This window comes from Phoenix dactylifera, chromosome 5 (assembly GCF_051530095.1).
Source record: "Phoenix dactylifera cultivar Ajwa chromosome 5, Ajwa_hap1_PhDact_Kaust_v1.1, whole genome shotgun sequence".
Classification (NCBI taxonomy): domain Eukaryota; kingdom Viridiplantae; phylum Streptophyta; class Magnoliopsida; order Arecales; family Arecaceae; genus Phoenix; species Phoenix dactylifera.
The window spans coordinates 6014629-6036813 of NC_143194.1; the positions used below are offsets into that span (position 1 = coordinate 6014629).

At 41.3% G+C, this 22185-nt stretch overlaps 1 protein-coding gene and 1 long non-coding RNA gene across 2 annotated transcripts; one reads left to right on the forward strand and one right to left on the reverse strand.

Moving 5' to 3' along the window:
- Positions 1 to 35: 35 nt before the first annotated feature.
- On the reverse strand, positions 36 to 2656 carry LOC103723356 (pectinesterase-like). Its single transcript, XM_008814251.5, has 2 exons — positions 1770 to 2656; positions 36 to 913 (listed from the first exon to the last, which is right to left on the reverse strand). The coding sequence occupies exons 1-2, from the start codon at positions 2623 to 2625 to the stop codon at positions 222 to 224; spliced, it is 1548 nt and encodes a 515-aa protein (XP_008812473.4). The 5' UTR covers positions 2626 to 2656; the 3' UTR covers positions 36 to 221.
- Positions 2657 to 12967: 10311 nt separating this feature from the next.
- On the forward strand, positions 12968 to 13717 carry LOC149753437 (uncharacterized). The gene is made up of 2 exons (XR_016413122.1): positions 12968 to 13043; positions 13106 to 13717. It is a non-coding gene; the product is annotated as an uncharacterized LOC149753437 (long non-coding RNA).
- Positions 13718 to 22185: the final 8468 nt, after the last annotated feature.

Consider the following 22185-nt stretch of genomic DNA (forward strand, 5'->3'; position numbering starts at 1 on the left):
AATAGCAAGAGACCAACGTATTCAAATGTGATAAGGCCGTCTGCATATATATTTAATTACGTACAACTGCTAAGATGTCTAATACTTTGACAATATGACACCCTTATATATATATATTCGTCTTCCCCCTTAGAATTCCATGCATTATTATTCATTGTCTTGCAAACGAAACTAAAAATATATATAGCACACAGTACGTGAAGCCTTGGCTTATGATCACCTCAAAGACCAGATGTGAATGCGACCCCTGTGGCCGGAATCCACGAGTTTCCGGACAGGAAGTTCGCCACCGTGAACTTGCTGGCCTCGGTTGCGCTCGTGATAACATGGTACCCGGGCCACTTCACCCGCTGGCTCGTATCAGCCCCTGCGCCGGTGTTCATGTACTCCCCATAATACAAAGTACTCAAAGCAAAGTTTCCACTCCACTCGAGCCACCCCGCTGGATCGATAAGGCAATCTAGCGACGTCTTCATGAATACCGTCCTCGAGTACTTCTTCCATGGCCGACCAAGGTAGGTCTTGAATGAGCCTTGCACCGGCTTGAGCTCCGATGCAGCTGTGACCGCCGAATCGTGAATCGATATCCCGGTATTCTCGTTCGGGTCGGTCCGCCCCTGGGCCGTCACCGTGTTCTTCTGGCCGCTCATCGGCTTCCTGACGTACATGCTGCAGTTCTGGAGGACCACCGCAGCGTCGCCGAAGATGAAGTCGACCGTGCCGTAGACGTCGCAGTTGCGGTAGAATTGCCGCTGGGAGTAGATGTAGAGGGTGTCCTGGTAGCCCTCGAAGCTGCACCGGTAGAAGACCGAGAGGTCCGAGCCTGACCGGAGGGCCACTGCCTGGTGCTTGTGGGGTCCTGCTGTGTTCTGGAAGGTCATGTCTCGAGCGATGAAGCCGTCACCGGTGACCGCTGCAATTATCAGGAGGGTTGATAAGTAGGCATAGAGACAATGGAGAAACGGAGCCCTTCATGGTTGTGTGATTGTAAATGGTGTGACGTGTTGATTTTGAATTACTTGGATGCTTAATTGTATCCTTTGGAGGTATTATCTAATTACCGTAAAGGATGGCTTAGGTTTCTTTAATTCTTGAGATCGATGTTTGATGTATTAGCTAGTACTGCATAAAAATAAAAAGAAGATGGCAGGTCTTGACAAGTACTTCATTTTCTAGCTATAAATGTTGGTGTAATTCATGATTTATCAGAAGATAATACTAGTCTTGGTATTCTTTTCTCGTGCATGAATGAAAAAGATATTTCTATGGAAACCACCGACTTCGATGGTGCAAGCTGGTAGATATGGAAATAATTTTTGATGAAGACCTAGGAGAAAAATATGAACTCACCGGTATGCAATTATAGCAGTGTTGATAAGTAGGCATAGAAATGGACCCTTTATGGTTGTGTCATGCTAAATGGTGTGGCGTGTTTCTTCTGAATTAACTACTTAGATGCTTAATCGTATTCTTTGGAGGTCTAATCTCTAAAAAAGATAGCTTAGGGTTGTCTAATTGTTAGATCGATGCTTTAGGCAATATTACTGCATAATAATGAAATAGAGATGGCGTGTCATGACAAACACTTCATTTTCCAGCTATAAAGGTTGGTGTAACTCATGATTTATCGAGAAGTTAATACAAGTCTTGCTGTTCTTTTCTCGTAGACTAATGAAAGAGATATTTGTATGGAAACCACGGACTTCGATATGGTGTATATACATAGAAATAAATTTTGATGAAGACCTATGAGAAAAATATGAACTCACCAAAGGTCGCAGAACGGAACGTCGTGGAACCATCTTGCACGTTCCTACTGCCGGTAACAACGGTAGCATTCATTCCATCTCCAACTATCATCAGATTCTTCATCGGTGTTTGGACATTCTCGTTGTATACGCCGGCTTTGACATGAATGACAAATCTTGATCTGCCGTTGCTTTGTTTCGTAGCAGCTGCAATGGCTTCTGAGATGGTTTTGTAATTCCCGGAGCCATCTTTGGCCACCACAAGATCGGCATTTATCGTCGAAGAATGAAGAAGCTTGCGATCGGCGGCAGACAGCCAATTTGGGAACCCACCGGAGAGCAACCGACGATTACCACCAGACTTGGCTGCAGTTGTTGCCTTGTTAATGGCCAGGGAGTTGCTTAGCGACTCCGATATGTTATATGACGTGAAAGGTGATGACCCAAAGGGAAAGGAAGAACCAAGCTCAATAAATCCATTTCGACATGTCTGTTGATTGGCCATCGCTGCACTTAGCCATGTCTGAGCATCGTCATACGACGAAGAGCTCATCGAGCGGTTAAGCTTGCCGATGGTGTCCTCGCAGAGTTCCAAGCAATCAACCCATGCAGCTTTTGCTCCCTTGTCGAGCGAGCTGACATCCATGGCCGATGCAAGCTCATGGACTCGGACTGCTCGGTCTTTGGCTGCCTGGAGGGCTAAATGAAGGAACCCGGACTGTGTTTTGGCTTGGGCAAATAGAGGGCTAGAGCCTACCATGGAACTGCACACATGAGGATTAGGGTTTTGGCTGCATGATAGTGTTGGGTCGCTTGTTGCATCCCTGTAGGTCACAAAGAGAAGGAAAGCAAGGAAATATGCTAACAACGAAGCCATAACGTCCACAAGGTTTGTTAAACTAAGTGTTGGATGGTTGGAGGAAGGGGGATGTTAAAATATTTGTGGAAGAAGAAGAAAACAAAAGAAAAAAAAGAGAAAAATAATTTTATTTCTCTGTTTCGTCATATTCTAATGCTTTTTTTTTTTTCTTTTTTGTTAGTTTTCAAAAATATATCCTACTTGCCCTACAAAAAAAGGAACTTTAAACCGATGAAAATGATAGCATAAGAAAACAACAGCCCCTTGATGATAGGCTCTTCTAAGATGCAAGCAAAGAAGGTAAAACTGAAGCTCAATGATATCATGGTGACAAATTAAAAGGCATCCATAAAGAAGAAGATGATGATGAAGGTTCTGAACAACAGTAGAATCAAGAACAAGAATGGTTTCGACAAGAAACTCATCCTAATTAGGTGGGGGCAGCAATATGTACAATTCGCCTTACAAGAGTTGAACATTTATGATCCATTTTGGTGCCAAGCAAGAAACAATAGAATCATCTACTACCGTCCCATGATAGCTTGAAGAGCTCACCACTTTCCGAGTTGATCACTTATGAGGAAAAGGCTTTGCTGAAGCTAGAGAAGGGTCTAAATGTAAGGATTTTGGACTGATTGAAGAGAGCGTATTTTATGACTCTCAAGAATATCTCAGCCATAACAAGGCCCGCCCCACTCAGGCGATCCGGTCGGATAGACCTTTGATAGCTCGAGACAGCTGGGACTCCACATCTGCTCGCAGAGCGCCCCGGTTGGTGTTTTTCACCTGGAAGCCTCCACCCCTGAGTTTTCTCAAGATCAACTTCGACGGATGCATCCTGCAGGGCGGTAGGTGGGGCGGGGTAGGCTTTGTGGTCAGGGGCCCTAATTCCAGGATGATTACGGCTGGAGCCTGCCATTTGTCTGATATATCGGTGCCAGGGGCGGAGCTGAGAGCGGCCTGGTCTGGCCTGTGTTATGTTCGGCATGTCTTGCAAGGAAGAGACGTCCTCCTGGAGGGTGACTCGACGATGGTGATTGGGTGGATCCTGCAGTTTTCGGGTGGAGTTGGCGACTACCACCTGCTTTTGACAGATATTCGGGTTATGGTTCATAATGGATTGGTACTCCAGGCGAAGCATGTGTTTCGAGAGGCCAATGGGGCGGCGGACTGGATAGCATCTTTTGTTGCTAACCATTCGGGCGACCATGGGAGGGTGAGATGGAGCTGCCTACGGCTCTTCATGATGTACTGCTTTTTGATTTTCTTGGCTATATTCGTACACGTTATGTATGATGCTTCCGTTTTAGCGCAAAAAAAAAAAAAGTAACAAGGCCCGCCGCATTATCAACATAGAGTGGAGGCTTGAAAGATCACAATGCACTATAGGAAGTTCTGATTCTTCACTTGTAACAGTTTTGAGTGGAGAAGGAAGGAGCGGGCAGAAAGATGAGGCCCTTCAGCAACTATGAGATCACCAAGGAGATAAAATGGAGGCTACATTTCGTTGTTGAGCTTAAGTGTGCTTGTCCGAGGCACCTTTTCATTCATTCATTCATATATCTATTTACATTTTCAGACAGATAAGGGTTTTCTATTATTTTTATGTTCAATACTAAGTTATGGTTTCTCATACTTTTTTGGCTTTATAGTGCATGCAATCAGAAAATTTTATTCATAAACTAAGAATTTTTTTTTCCTAATTATAAATATAAGCAAATTAATAAAATCACACGAAGAAATAGATCCAAAAATTAGAGAGAGTAGAATAGGGTAATCACTATCCATAAATGACATTATAGGATAAATTCTAAAGCATGGAAGAAGAAAAAATTTATTTCAATATAGTAAATACGGCAACCTAAAAAATAAAGGAGGATAATATTGTAAATACCTTGTACATAAACCATGTTGGATAAATCAAGCCAAGATCGTAGGCCAACCTAAGAAGCAATGGTCATAAATAAATTATTCCTTTTTCGATAAACCTAATTTATTTGGATAAATAAATTAGGGATCCGATGTTGTGGGGTTTTGAATTTTGAATTCAAAATTCAAGTTCATGCGTCATCACATGATGAAGCTTGATCTAATCTAAACCATTCATCATGTCGTCACTTTCCTCTTTCAATTTCGAATTCTCATGCCCACAACCAGATTAGAGAGTCATGTGGTGATTTTGTGGTGTTTAAATTTGAAATTCAAACTTAATTAAAAGTGAGATAAAGATAAAGATGACATATGCCATGAAGAGAGAGAATTTGATCTTATCCAATTCTTTTCATGAATTTATCTCTCCATGTCACCCCATCTGATGATGAAGGAGGTCCCTGATGTGTGCCACATGTCCCATGGCGCCATTAAATAAATTAAATTAATTTTTAATCATATTAAAAAATCAATTTATGGCACCATGCATGGATATGTGACATGTGGATTTCAAGATCCGAACAGTTTTAGATAATTAAATTAAATCCTAACAATTAGGATGGTCCAATTACCTTGGGTTGAACCTAATCCAATTAGGTCAATCCCTAATTAAGCATAAATTTAATCTAATTTAATTTGGTCAACCTAAGTCCTCTTGATTCAGATCTAATCCAATCAGGTCAAAAACCCTAATTGAGCCCAGAATTGAATCCAATTCAATTTGGCTCATCCTTAGTCCAATTACCGAATCAAATTGAGTCTATTAGTAATCTAATTATTAATTAATTCTCCAATAATTACTTTAATTATTTTATAGGATAATTTGCCAATCGAATTGACCAAATTACATCTGAATGATTCTCAATCATCTATCAGTCATCTTGATCAATCAGGAAACTTCTATGCGTGTGATCTCATAGGTTCGAACCTAAGCCGGTAGTATAGAAATGTCTTCCTATACTAATTGATGTGACCATCTAGCAATGGTACCCGATGTCCGGATAGGCCGAATATATACGAAGCAAATATTCTGGAACTCTGGACTATGGTTACTGTATAATTCAATCCCTTTGACTTCTAATGCCAGGATGATTTAGAGCTCACTGTCAACCCTATAATTAGTACATCCATTATGTGATTAACTTTAGATATCCCGTGACTCCTCACTAGGATTATCCTGGCTAAGATTTTGCTAAATTAATCAAAAGACATTATCTTCTGTTTACAGGAGGGGTCAATTCCATCTCGACTTACAATTGACTACGCAAGTATTTGACTGTACCCAGTGACCTTCCGTCACTAAATTAGAAATTCAGATAGTCCGGTACCAAAGTACAGTGAGTTGCTTGCTAGTCACAGGTTGCGGTATCAATTTAATACATTTCTTAATAAGTTTCATAACTTTTCCTCCTACAAAGGAAAATATTGATGCAATATTGCCAATGGAACATATTTTCTGATTTTCAAGCTAAAATTATTTTAAATCAACGAATCTATGGCAAGCAACAGCTCAGAAAATGTTGATAAAAAATTATTAATTACTTTAGCAATGCATCCACAGAGCAACCAATGGAAAAATAATAATAATAAAATAGAGAAGCATAAAAAATAAAGAAACTCAAACAATCATGATACATTCCCAAAAAGGTTTCACCATTTCATTAAACGATCCAAAATACAAGAGGTACAATTTATAGAAAAACAAATGACAAAGGAAATATTTTTGCGATGCAATGTAAACGGGAAGATATTGAAAAGCAACCAGAAATTCTCCTATATAGGTCAAAAATTTCTATATAGTATTCTCGTCTATAGATGATTCTAAATCTGGACGAAACATTTTTCTATACCTGCTAACCTCCTTCTCCAATTCGCTATATTCATCCATCAACCTTTTATATCTATCAACTGATAAGTCATACTCGATCCCATTGCAGTTGACTATGTTCATGCTTAAGATTATCATGAGCAGCATTAATCCTTTCATACAAATATTTGTAATATTCCTTATCTTCAAAATTAGAATCTTCAATTTCAAAATTAAACTACCTCTTAAATTTATTTATTGCAAATCCTGCAGCAATCTCATTTGACTCGCTTCGATCTTTTCTCGAACGTCCCCAAATTCTAACAACCTTAGATGGCACGTCCTCAATGTCCTATCACAATGTCTATATAACAACCATATCTCTACTTGCATTTAAGATATGTAAACCATGACCAATGAAGTCTACTTTTAGCTAGCAAACTAAGAGAATAGACAGGTACGCCATCATGGGAAGGCCATTTGGTAGCTAAAGAAGCGATTACAAAAGAAGCAAAAAATGTATACTAAAAATGCAAATATTTTTTCTTCATCAAATATTCCAGTGATTCATGCATTTAATGAAGCCAGCCAATCAAACAATCACTTAAGAAATTTTGGAATTTAGTTGTCAGCAATTTTTAAAAAGATAATTATCCTTTTCCGGAAACAGACAGAAGGCAAGGGTACAAGTCATTTTCCATAACAGGAAAGTGCTTTCCCCAAATGTACTAGCAAGCGCAAGCTGTGCAAAACGAGCCCGACAGTAGGTAAGCAAAAAAGAAACATGCAGACGTCCAGTAGTTTGGGATTACAATTTTGATATGGCGTGTCTCCATCATTTTTATTTTTTTTATTTTTGCTAAAAAAAAAGAAAAAAGAAAGGGGGGAGGAAGGAAAAAATCCACCCCCGTGTAGCAGCATCCACTGAGCCCCCACCCTGCCAGTAGAATGATCGATGCGGACAGAAATGACCATGTGTTGGGCACGCCGGCTGGTTTTACTCATATCCTCCCCACCCGTGGGCCCGGCTCGTCATCCCTCTGGGCTCCGACATGATTATATACCGTCCGTATGAGTACGTCACACTTAGCACCACCGAGGCTACCAGCAGACCAATAAGCCCTCCCAAACCCCACGATCGAGCAGGGAGCATCCGGTCTCCACAATTTAATCAATGCTGCGCGTTTCGAACTCGGAACTGTTTGGTTAGAAGTAAGGCCCAGTTCCACTGAGTTACCACCTCAGTGGCGTATCTCCATCTTTCAACACATAAAAGATGTGCAATATATGATAATAGGTCTCTAGATTACTAAATATTGTTAAATTATTTTTCACTAGTAGGGATTAATCCAGATGGCGCATTTCCATTTGTATTTCTTTAAAAAGAATCTCATTTTTTATTGGTCCACTAATTACTAGAATATTAACTATAGTTTGTATGGTTGAGATATGTCAGATTACGAGGTCATCTAACAATTCCTAAAATTATTTATCTAAAAAATAATTATGGAAAAAAATAAATTTTAACATATTTGGTTGTGAAAAAATTACTTTAGAAAAAGGCGCCAGAAAAAAATTGCTATATTTGGTTGAAGGTAATCTTATATGCAAATATTGCCAAATTTTTAGCAATACCCTTCAATAAATAATTCAAATAATAATTGTTTGTTTGGTCCATTTGTTAGCCATTTATGACCCACTTACCTAAAGATTGTCAATATGGACCATTTTGAATATTAAAATATATTTACATAAGTTAATAAATATTTTAATTTAATAATTAATAATTATTAATAAATATATTAATAAATTAATAATATTATTAATATTACTAGTATTTTTAATTTAATTATAATATAGTAATTTATTGTATTAATTATAAATAAATTCCATTAGTTATACTAAATATATTGACGTATTAACAGACTATTTATTAGTTAATTTATTAACTATACAAAATAATATATAATTAATATGTTTATTAAAAAATAGTATATTTATTCATATGGCAATGATTAAAATATTTATTAATATATTAGAAATAATATGTTTATCATATTTTTGAATAATTAATACAAATATATAGTTATGATATATTAATTACATATTATAAATATATATTATATTAAATAATACTACAATAATAATTACTATTAGTTATATAATGTAATGTTCTTAATATAATATTAATATAATATAAGTGAAAATGTTTTCATCAAGCAATGATATTTTCAAATTGCTTCTACTTGATAATCTAACATGAAAAAAAATACCATCTTCCTGGTGGTATTTGTTTTATCTTCTCTCTCAATATCTACCATTTATTTTACCATCTCTCTCATCCTCTTTTTATACCAAGCATAGTAATCTAGCATGGGAAACTCCCAAGCAAACAAACTCTTAAATAAACAAGAAAACTAATAAGACTACACACACAAATATACATACATACATACACACATATACGTAAACGTATGTATATAAGGTATGTATGTATGTATGTGTTTATGTACATACGCATATACATATATATGTTTATATGTCTGAGGTGGATTAAAATCCAGCTCACCAAATTCCAAGTCTAATCTGGTAGGTCTTGACTAGCGCCCGATATGAGTGATCCGAATTATTAACGATGTGATCTAATGCCTCTAAATTAGTTATACATTAAAGATCATCTAATTTAGATAACTTTAGCCTATGTATCAACAGGTCAAAAATGAATATTTTAAATAATATGAAATAATGCATGTTTGCTGCCCACTCAATACATAGGTTTTAGAGGTGTTCAAATTATCTTCTTTTTTTTTATCTGGAAGCAATTTTGAGATAGTAAACTGCTCTCCAATTGTAACCCGTTGATGCAGCAGGACCCATCCCAAGCCCCAGTCAAGATCAAGAGGACCCAAGATTGATCAAGAGCATCCAAGGTAGAAAGTTCGCCATCAGATCTAATTGTAAGACTTCCCTATGAAGCAACTAGTCGGACCCAATTAAATACCATCTGATCCAACAATAGGGAAATCATCGTCCGAATAGGATGGTAGGTGGTCACTATCCGAAAAGCTAGATCCAAAGACTGGCTACTCAAGCCATAGCCTTATCACCATCAGTTCTATTTTCCTTCCTAGAAGCTCTTCCACATCATTATAGCTTTCTTAGAGATTTTAAGACCATGTTTTCTTGTTCTTTTCGAACTCTGAGGTACGTGCAATCCGGGTGGTTCTATATACACCCCCCCTATTGCTCAGGACACCCCCCAAAAATTAAAAAAAAATTAAAAAAAAATTAAATACTCTCTACACCCCCCCATTTGCTAAGGACACCCCTAAAAAATTAAAAATTCCTAAATTACCCCCCACCCTCCCCACCCCCTCACCTAAATTGCTCTCTACACCCCCCAAACCCCCCCCCCCCCACCCCGCTCTTCCCCTCCAAAACACCCGCCGGCTTCTCCCTTCCGCCCAAAAAACCTCGCCTCAAGCACCTCGCCGGCGGCCAAACCCCCTCCGTCTCCCTTTGAACTGTTCCGCCCAAAGCACCTCGCCAACGCCCAAAACCCCCCCGTTCCCCCTTCTCCATCTCGTCGCCGGCATTCTCCCGATCTCCGACCACCTCGCCGGCTTCTCCCGGAACCACCTCCCCGGCCATCTCCCGAGCAACGAGCACCTCGCCGGCGCCTCCACGACCACCTCGAGGTAGCTCCCCCCCCCCCCCCCCCCCCGCCTCCCCAAATCGTTCGGCACTGGTTCTTTGAACCAGTGCCTTCGGTTCGGCCCCATGGGGCCGACCCGCTGCAATTGGGTCGGCCCCATGGGGCCGACCAAAATACATTGGTTCGGCCCCATGGGGCCGACCCAATGTATCTTGGTCCCCATGGGGCCGAATCCAATTTTTTTTTTTTTTTCTGTTGCTAGACTAAGGATTATTTTTATTCCCAAATTTTAGCCTAGATCACGTCCTTAGGGTGAATTGGATACCCAACATCAAGGACAAGTTTTTCATTACTAGATTAGATAGTAATTTGAGAAGTAGGGATAATTTAGAATCATTATCATATAGCATTAACATGGTGCATCCAAATATGATGATCTTGTTACCTTCATCGATGTCATTCTTGATCTTGGAATGATTATCTCATATCAAATGCTCTATCAAATAATAAAACCACAACATTAGTTAACGAACAAAAACTAAAAACAAAAACTAAGAACTGCGGCATAGTTTTAGGTAAAGTCTATTATTGAGTTATGTCTTGAGTTTACGAGTCGTATACTTTTGAATTATCATTTATGTATGCAATTGAAGTAACATTGAATTATTTATCACAAAACCCAATCATGTAGATTCCAAGAAGTAACTTGTTTCTTTTTTGGCTTGTTTTATCATTTATCATTTATGTATGCAATTGAATTATTTTCTTTGATATAGCCTAACATTGAATTTCTATATTTTCAGACATGGATCCCGGTCCCTCCAGAGTTAGACCTACGGCGTCAGCTAGGAGACGTCGTGCTAGGATTGCTTCTCCCGAGCCTGCTCATATGCCATCGCCCTCTCCTGAGTCAGAGCATGATGATATGCCCGCTAGGGGCGAAGACGATGAGTCCGTTGGACCATGTCCAGGAGGTCCAGAGGATGAGTCCGTCCTGATCAGTTTCAGGACGCATATAGCAGCTTCCATCTGGAGGCAACAGGTATTGTTTATTTGTTATAGCATTATATTTTGTTTATTGATGTTTTATAAAGTAGTAGTAATTATACATTTATATTACAGGAACGGGCTCCACTAAAGTGCATGAACTATACTGCCAAGGTTGGTGAATGGAAGTGGTGGTCTTCAAACCAACCAAATACCAGGTTCAAAGCACTATTGAGGCAGTCGGGCCTCATAGAGTTAGTACAGTGCTCTTATCGATTCACCGATAAGATTCTGATTTCGGGCTTCGTAGAGAGATGGCAGCCCGAGACGAACACCTTCCATATACCATTTGGCGAGATCACTATCACGTTGGATGATGTATCCGCCATTTTAGGGATTCCTGTCGCAGGTGCCTCAGTAGCAGTTTCTCCTGAGAGGATGAGTGATCGGGATGCTGAGGAGCTACTTGTGGAGTTGTTGGGGGTGTCAGCTGGAGACGCGCGTCAGGAGGTACTGTCATCGCGCGGTCAGTCTGTGAGGATGGAGTGGCTGAGGACTCAGTTTCACTCTGTATCTGATAGAGACAGCCAGCAGAGGATAGAGTGTGCAGCACGAGCCTATTTGTTATTTTTGTTAGGCTGCACACTCTTTGCTGATAAGAGTGGGACCAGGGTGCCTATAGCGTATCTGTGTTTACTGCGGGATCTGGATAGGGTGAGCACATATGCCTGGGGTACAGCTGCCTTAGCATATTTGTATCGACAGTTGGGGATTGCGTCGAGGTCATCAGTGAGACAGAACAGTGGTTATATGACGCTTCTACAGGCATGGATTTATGAGCATTTTCCAGCACTCAGTCCTCACCCGTCGCTTGAGTATACTGATGCCAGTCCCCACGTGCACCGCTGGATGCCCGGTACTCCATCCCGTACCACGATGGACCATTTAGTGGTTCTACGTGAGTCATTGGACCTTTTGAGCATCGATGAGGTACGTATCATATTACCATTTGCTTGTGTTTGTCAGTACTTTTAATATGCGATATAGTATAAAACTGAAATGGACCTTTTGTTTTGCAGGTTATTTGGGATCCCCATCATCGGCTTCGGGGAGATCGCCCATATGTTGATATCGCATTTTTTAGTGGCTCCATCAAGTGCCTTGATATCGTAGAACCCTATCATCCAGAAAGGGTTCTTAGACAGTTTGGTCGTATTCAGACCATCCCTCGAGCGCCACTAGCCCCTACGCGAGCCAACAGAGGTTCCACAGCAGGCTCGTACCGGATACATTACTCCTATATGGATCAGCTTTGGGAGCGGTGGGAGGACCACGTGCTGAGCCAGGCGAGCAGGAGCCACCCAGTTACCCGGCCATCAGACAGCGTACCGGGATACATGGAGTGGTATCTCCGTATCACGCACGTTGCAGTTCAGCCTCCTCATCTGCGCTCGAGTACTCATTCTGGAGCTAGAGGAGGTCATGATGATGCTGACATGCACCGGCGGCGTATTGCAGATGCACTCGGTATCAGTACCGACATTGTACGGATGGGTCCCTCAGAGGCTACGTCACTAGGTGCCGGGCACTAGAGATGGGCACTGGGCCGGGCCACCCACGGCCCGGCACGGCACGGCACGAAGCGGGCCGTGCCTGGCACGGCCCGCCAGCTACAGTGCCGGGCCGTGCCTGGCGCGGCCCCTTTGATAGGGCCGTGCTGGGCTAGAGGTTCCTGGCCAGCGGGCCGTGCCAGGCACGGCCCGCTTCGGGCCTGGGCCGGCACGGCCCGGTCTAGGCCCGCGGGCCGCGGGCCAAGCACGGCACGGCCCGCGGGCCAGCACGGCACGGCCCATAAGGGCCTGGGCCGGGCTGGCACGCGAGCCTGGCACGGTCCGGGCCTGGGCCCGGCTCGGCCCGATAAAATTTTTTTAATAAATTAATAAATATTGAATACTAAGAAATCTTGATTTATGAATATAAAGCCACCTTAATGGTGGGAGGTTTGGCATAGACCCCTACCAGTTTATTAATTTAAATCAAAATGGTACATGAAGGGAGGTTTGGACCTTGGTCTGACCTCTAGATTCTAGAATACAATAAGAAACTAAGAAAGGGTCGAGGTTTGGACCTTGGTCTGACCTCCAGAATACAATAAAAATGTACAATTATAAAAAATTAAGAAATCTTACTAATCATCAGTGATTCAGTGAATCAGTATTCACTCTTCAGTCTTCAGTCTTCAGTCTTCAGTCTTCAGTCTTCAGTCTTCAGTCTTCAGTAGTGTTTGTATCATCATCATCAGAGGATGTTGTATTATGTCCACCTTTATCTTGAAGTCTTGCCTCAGCATCCAGCCAATCCTTGAAGCAGAGAAGCATCTCCACCGTTTCGCCCGTCATCCTACTTCTCTTTTCGTCAAGAACACGCCGACCTGCACTAAAAGCGGATTCCGATGCTACCGTGGACATCGGCACAGCTAAAATATCGCGTGCAATTGCAGACATAACAGGATATTGATTTCTAACACTCTTCCACCAAGATAATACATCTAGATTCTCTATTTGATTTTCATCATATGCAGACTGAAGATCATTTCGTAAATAAAATTCTAGTTCACTACTTAAAGATGAAGAAGATGAAGAGGAACTTGAAGCATGTGTGTGTCTTCTCTGTGCAATGAATGAAAAAATAGATGACGAACGAGAACTACTAGAAGGAGGAATAGAGGTTTGTATTTGTGTTCTAGATCCACGAATTTTTTCATCATATATAGCATAAATATCATAAAGAAGTTGTCTTACCTCATCTTTAGCAGATTCAGCATCTTGATTCATATTTTCAGCGTATGCATCAAGTAAAATTAGCACGCCATTTAATTTAACTCTAGGATCAAATACAGCAGCTAAGTTATGCATAGGACATATCCTGTCCCAATACTCATTCCATTTAGATTCCATTAGGTGAATAATAGGCATTAAAACATCATCATATCTATGTTCTGCAAATTTTTGACTAATTATATATGCTTGTTGTAAAAATGAACATGAAGTAGGGTAATAAATACCAGAAAGAACATTGGTAGCATTATAAAAACTAAGCAAAAAATCTTCCAAAATTTTTTCTTTATTCCAATCAGTTTCAGTCAATGTAAATCCTAATCCACGATCATTAATATATGCACTTAATAAATTTTTATATGGGTATGCATCATGTATCATGCTATATGTGGAGTTCCAACGAGTAATTACATCAAGTTTAAATTTTTTAAAACGTTTACCATGATTTATGCATAATTTCTTAAATTCTTGAAGTCTTGATCTAGAAGCATGAATAAAAGAAACTGCATTTCTAATTTTTGAAATCACATCTTGAATCATGCCCATGCCAGCTTGAACAGAAAGATTTAAGATATGACATGCACATCTAATATGCAGTAAATTTCCATCTAATATGGGATGCAATGAGTCTTTTAATAATACAACAGCAGAATTATTATTAGATGCATTATCAAAAGTAATAGACATAATTTTATCATTAATATTATATGAACATGCAGTTTGATAAATTATATTTGAAATTTGTTGCCCAGAATGTGGAAAATCAAAAGCACGAAAAGCAAGAATACGTTTATTTAATTGCCAATCATTATCAATATAATGAGCAGTAATGGCAATAAAACAATTACTACCTACAGATGCTGACCAAATATCAGAAGTTAATGAAATTTTTACATTTAAAGTAGAAAGTGTTTCAATTAAATTTTGTTTCATTGCTAAAAAATTGGTCATAGCTACTCTTCTAAATGTACGCCTACTAGTTCTTTTGTAAGCAGGTTGTAGGTTTAATTGAACATATTCTTCAAAATTAAAAGATTCACATAAACTAAAAGGTAATTCATCCTTAACTATCCATTTTACAAGTGCTTTTCTTTGATTTTCATGATTATATGCAAAATTACCTACAAGTAATCCCCCTTGTATATTAAGGCTATTTTGAGTTTGAGCATGAGAATCATGCATCCTATGACTCTCTTGATGTCTTTTTAAATGCCCTGTTCCCCCACTACTACTACAACTATAAAGTTTGGCACATTTTTTACATTTAGCTTTCCAGACTCCCTCAACCATAACTCTATCAAATTCATTCCATACAGTACTAGTCCTCTTACGAGAAGAGGTTTGACCTTCACTCGGTTCACCAGTTCTAGAGGAACTAGGAACAGGGGGTTGGGGATTAGTTTCTTCTCTCTCAGAAACAGGAATGCCAAACTGACTTTCCTCAAAAGATGACATATCTATGATTAATTCAAAAAATAAAAACTAACCGCAAGGAGGAATTGAGTAGAGGGTCGGAGGGCAGAGGCAGAGCGGAGATTCCGAGCTTCCTCTTGTGCTCTCAACAGAAGCGACCTTCTCTTCTCAACAGGAACCTCCTCTTGTGTAGCACTTGAACAAACTAAAAATTAAATTGCTAGAAGAGCACTTTAGAGGAGAGAAATAATAGCAGTAGAGAAGGAGAGAATGAGAGGTTTGGTGTGGTGAGAATGAGGGAGGAATGGGCTATTTATAGAAGCCCAAAATTTTTTTTTCCCAAAATACCCCTCCATTCAGCCGTTATTGGACTGTTGGGAGGGGTAAAATCGACTTTTTTCCGAAAATAGTCGTTGGAAATGGCTATTTTCCCTCCCCCTCTCCAGACCGGCCGTGCCAGGCACGGCCCGTCTGGAGCCGTTACGGGCCGTGCCAGGCACGGCCCCTTTAGAGACGTTGCAGGCCGTGCCTGGCACGGCCCGTTTGCGCCCGTTACGGGCCGTGCCTGGCACGGCCCGTGCCGTGCCGTGCCCGGCCCGGCCCACCAATAGAGGGGCCGGGGGCCGGGCCGGGCTGGCCTTCCGTGCCTCACGGGCCGTGCCAGGCACGGCCCGCTTAGAATTTGGGCCCGGGGGGCCTGGGCCGGGCCGGCCCGGCACGGCCCGTTGCCCAACTCTACCGGGCACCTATTTCATGCTATTTGTCAGATGCATCAGTTACTTCTGGGTGATGAGCCTGGCCCGAGTACAGCACCCTCTCATTCGGATCCAGCACCCTCTCATTCGGACGTACAGCAGTACACGCGTCGACGACGGCGTCATAGGGATTGATGATGGAGCCTTTATTTTGATTATGTAGCTTCGACTTTTTTTTTTGTGTAATTTGAAACTGTTGATATTAATGAAAAATATATATTTTTGGTACATTTACGTGTAATCTTTGTAAAGCCTGGCTCGTTCTATTTTACACAAATATAACAGTGCACATAACAATCAATCTAACAATGCGAAGACAGATATTTTTTGATTTATATTGATGATGGAGTTTCACAGTACATGACTCTAAGAGCCCAAAAAAATTTACAACTTTCAAAAATTGTACATATATAAACAATCAATCTAACTCTACTGTCTCGCTAATTATAACATTAGGTGAGATGCTCTCTTTGAACTGTTGAATCCGGGCTTCATATGAATTTTTCCATCCGGTAGCACAAGGAAGATGATATTTTCGCCAGTTGGTCGCTACTGGCGGAACGGGATGTCCCGGCAACAAGAACACCTTCAAAATTAGAAATAAGAAAATATTAATAGCTACAAAATTATAAATAAGCAAAATTAAATAAGCAAAATTAAATATTCGCAAGTGTTGTGAACGTAGTACCTCAACAAAATGATTTCCATTTACGAATCCGATAGCGATATCTTTGCGGGATAGAAGAGGTACTGGCACAGAACGCAGAGGTAGGAAGGTCAGACATTGTTGCAACGAGAGATGGTATAGGACAACATTATAGCAGGATGCTATAAGATGACCCATGTCCGGCATAGTCATCCATCTGTCATATGGTGGACAATCATCATAATATGATAATGCATGAGTGATCTCAGCAATCGTCCCTTCCACACCATATAATGTGCGATAGTGGTCCGAATGACATTGCAACTCTTGCAATAAATCCTTCCTAACACGCACCCAGTCATCTTCTCCAAATCCCAGTAAGTCAGCTATTGCCCTAAATCCGCAATTCCCATCAGCTTTTACATCCTTGATATGCTGGATGTATGGTCTCAAGGCAGAAGGAATAGCATCAATATAGATAATGGGCGTATGTGACTGGGCTCTAGTACGAAAAACCTGCAAATAATATCAAATGATAGAAAATATGTAACAATGGCAGAAATATCCAAATAGTTATCCGTCTCAGCACATCCCGTACCGGCACGGCACGGCACGTCCCGACATGTCCCGTATCGGCACATCTCGGCACGGCACGTACCGACATGTCCCGTATCGGCACATCTCGGCACGGCACATCCCGTATCGGCACATCTCGGCACGGCACGTCCCGACATGTCCCGTATCGGCACATCTCGGCACGGCACGTCCCGACATGTCCCGTATCGGCACATCTCGGCACGGCACGTCCCGTATCGGCACATCATATACCGGCACGGCACGGACCGTCCCGTAGACATTGTGATAGCTATTGTAAGGAAATAAATATTTGGTACTTACCTTTTGCTTGGGCCGCCTCTTTTGAATCTGAGTAGATGGATTGCGGATGGTAACTTTCTCAACACCAGGTGAATAACTATCCTGTCCAGATAGAACCAACTCAAACGCAGACGGGTCACGTCGAGTAGACGTATCAACCTTCATTGAAGCGCGCCCACGTGAACCGGTCTTTCGTTTTGCAGGCTCTAAAAGAGGTGTACTATCTGGACTTGCAATCTCTCGTAACTTCTTGATCATCTGCAATTGAGAAGCCCCATCTAACTTCTTGAATCGTAGCGCAATCAAATCTAACTCTGCATCACAACTCAACTGAATTGGCTGCACGGGGGGGTAGGCACAATATCAAGTTTCCTCCAATGAGGATCTATGCAGTCGAGAGGAATGGGCCGACCTTCCACCCTGTACCGCGCAATCTGGTGAGCACATGGTATACCATGTGTGCGTCGAATAGCGCACCCACAATTTGAATCATCAAACCCAACTGAATTGGCTCGTTTCGATTGGGCGAGGACATGATTTAACGCACTTATAGATATGAAACCTCGCAACTCTTTGAATTCAGCTGGCTTGAAGTTGTGCTGCACTACCAATAAACTATTCTCCAATGAGGCTTTAACGGAGCTGTGCTGCAACTCAATCAATCCATGTATTCTAGTCCAAGATGACTCGAAACTTCCTTGGCTTGATCCAAGCTGCTTTTTGAGCTTTGCATGTGCACTCTCGACCCTAGTAAACAAATGAAAGTTAGATATAACAATTGAGGCAAATTAAAATTAAATGAGTCTTTATTTGTGATACCTATTTGTCGTCACATTTCCGTAGTGCCTGCATGTATCCGTCCACGCCGCAACAAATCTTTCCTTGTATTTGCTCAGCCAAGTATCTGACACATACTGTAGTGCATCTGGATAGGTACCGAACTCTCTCTGCAGTGCACTCCAGCGATCATTATACTCATCTTCCGTGGAGGACAGCACTAGTACATTCCAACTCATAATAAATTTATTCCATTTCTCCTTCAATTCGAAAAAAATTTTGCACTTGGCCAAAACATTCCTACTAATATGCCATCTACATAATAAATGTCTAGCAGTAGGAAATACTCTATGAATTGCATTCATCAAAGCCAAGTCTCTATCTGTAACAATCAACTCAGGCAAAACATCATCAGCTATGACACTGCGCAATCTCTCTAATGCCCAAGTATAGCTTTCTTCCCGCTCAGAATTTAAGTATACAAAAGCAATTGAAAATGTTATGTCAGTAGATGTCACCCCCACAATCTCTAAGAGCGGAAGACGATACCTATTCGTCTTGTACGTGCAATCCATTATCAACACACGGGGAAATGCACGGAACAAATTAATGCTGCCAGGGTGTGCCCAAAATAAGTCATGCACAACATCCGTATTAGTACAATTCCTATGCCACTCAATATATTTAGCCTCTGATAATTTACCTAATAGATGTTGCATTTCAGACCTCCCGGCTTTCTCTACAACCTTAAACCGTTGACGTACATTGTAGATAGTCTTGATAGTCGTAACATTGAGGGCATCTCTTTCCTTCAATGTGGATAATATGTCCTTTGGACGAACCAAACTCTTCGACATATCCACTAACAATTCCGTCTCCTGCTCAGATAATCTCCCTGCATATGAGTGCCCCTCCAGATTCTCTACAGCGGGATGATTGTGCACTCCACATACGACCAGTAATATCCAATCATCCGCAGTATCCAATTTCTTTCCTCTTAATGCAAAAGGGCATCCACACTTCTTTGTCCCACAGGCAGTCTTTATTCGCTTTTCTTTTTTGGTTCGGTACGTCCCACCCCTCTCACAACCTAACGTAATTCTGGGTTTCTTAGAAATGGTACCTGCATCGGATGATTTGATTACAACAACAAAACCATTTCGCCTCCCAGCTTCACGACACCAATTACACAAGTCCTCTCTACTCTTGAAGATCTATATATTAAACAATTTATGTAAGTACACAGTTGTAAAAATAGCTCGCTAAACTAATACAAAATTGCACAATACATTATAATACCTCGTAAGTTGTAAATTCGCTTGTGTAATCCAGTACAAATTCTGATCCAATTATACTCGATTCGGTTGTAGCATAGCCCTACATATAAAATAATTTATCACCAAGAATTAATGAATCAGAGAATCTGTTCGGCATAAAATTCAGCACGGCACGCGATTTGGCACCAGAAGCCTTCTGTTCGGCTGCACAGTGCCAAACAGAAGGCTTCTGTTCGGCTGCACAGAGCCGGACAGAACCCTTCTGTTCGGCTGCACAGTGCCGGACAGAAGCCTTCTGTTCGGCACTGTGCAGCCGAACAGAAGGCTTCTGTTCGGCACTGTTCAGCCGAACAGAAGCCTTTTGTTCGGCGATTCAGTGCCGAACGGAGCACGAACCGTGAAAAAAAAAAATTTCGAAACAAGGTGGAACACGTACCTTTGCGGCCGATTCTTCGTCCCAAATCACTAGTTGCTTGTCCATGCTTCGAATGGGGCTTAAATCTCCTTCAAAGATCGCCTAAACGATGTAAATGGATCGAGGGGTTTAAGGGGGGTTTGAGGGGTGTTTTTTTTTTCTTTTCAAAACGAAACGGAGGAGGAGGAAGGGGGGTGTACTGAGAAAATTTCAAGGGCAATATGGTAATTACACTAAAGGTTAGTTTGGGTTTTTTTTTTTTGATTTTTGGGGGGTGTCCTTAGCAATAGGGGGGGTGTATATAGAACCCCCCGTGCAATCCCTATCATTGTAAATGGGCTTAGAGACTATAAATATCCCCTATATACTTCAATTTTCCATAGTTTAATTAAATTTGCCTTCTCTTTTCTACATGTTAATTCATGGTTGTTTTAAATTTTTCTTCTACGCATGCCCTAGTATATTTCGCAAATCAGCAGTGTAGTTAGTTAATAAAGTCTTTATAAGTTGGTGGAGTCCTTAGCAATGGCAGAGCCCTCTTGAGTCTTGATAACAACATGGTAAGATACCAGTCACTTTAAGATAATTTGGTTAATTAGTTTCCCTAGCCTCTATATTTTTAATAATGACTGCTTTCTTCCATTTAAGTTATTTAAATTATCTCGTAGATTATTTAATTTTTCACACGGCTAGTTCTACTTGTTGATTGCCCTCTTTGGAGCTATTCAAGCGGACCCCACCAGCGTCAACAAACGTGGTACCGGAGCTCAATTTTTATTAACCTAGCTATATTTTAGACCTTATCTGCTTTTGTGATGCATGCATGCCTAGACTAGGATTTAAGTTAGTCCTCATGTGCTCTAGATTTTAACTCTCCAGAAATTTCTAGAAGATTCAGAATTTGATCTACTTTCAAACTCCTAGCCGCTCTCAAACAAACTATGTTCTAAAATTTAGATTGGATTTCAAAGCTTGGGGTTGAACTTAAATCCCTTTCTGATTATGAAATTCTACTTGAGTGCGTGAGGGTGAGTAATACCCAAAACTCCTCTTCTGAAGTAGCGGGCAAAGTTCCGCATCTAGATCCTCTGGAATGGTCAGGGACATTTGGAATACCCTTTTCGCTGTCACAGCGCCCAGGTTTGCCCATTTTTCATGGGTATCCCCACCTTCTGGTCATCTCAAAGTCCATTTCGATGGCAGCTTATTCAGCGGATGGTTTGCATGGAGGAGTAGAATTTGTTATCAGAGACTATTAGGGCTCGCTGGTTGTGGCGGGAGAGCGGCGCACCATTGGCTTGACTGTCATTGAGGCGGAGCTCCGGGCTGCTTGGAAATGTCTCTCCTATGCGAGGAGAGTACTTAGAGCTGATCGAGTATACTTTGAGGGGGATTCCTCTACGGTAATTGATTGGATACGGGGAGTGAATCGCTATGGGGATGGCCATCCTTTGATTGGTGAGACCTGCAGACTAGTCAGAAAGATAGAGCACTTTCAGGTAGCACACGTGTTTCGGGAGGCAAACGGTGCTGCTGATTGGGTTGCCTCTTTCGTGGCCCGGCACTCCGGAGAGTTCATCTGGTCGAGGGCCGTAGATATCCCTCTTTCTTTGCACTGTTTTCTTTCTTTTGACTTGTCTGGCTGTACTCATTTGAAAATGATATGAAATGTCGATTCTACCAAAAAAAAAAGTAGAGGGCAAAGTTCGCCGTCTCGGTACCGAACCCCATATTGGTGCCACATTAGTACAGTATCAATACGGTACGATACGAAGTTTTTTGGACTTACTAAGTGTCGGTACGCCACTCGTACTGGTTACTGATGTCGAACTAGTATGGTACAGTATGCTTATATTATCGAGTTCAGATTGGTACGGTATACCATGATAGAGGATCTAGCAATCCTACAGAAGTTACTTGGCACTATAAGCCCCTGACATGTTTTTTACTTGTCGGCATCCCCCACCCCACACTTGCAACCCTAGTGCTGCCCTGCTAACACAGCGAAACATAGCCAAGTTAAGGTGGTACCAAAGCTATTCTCTGAACAGCCTACCATCGAAACTAAACAGACAGAGAGCTGCTTACAATCAGTTTAGCTGGCAATTCCATTGACTGCACCATCTGATTGTAGCATCACCACCATTAACAATCAGTTTAGTTCAACATCGAGTTGCCTTTTGTTATACTTCATTTTTGTGTTC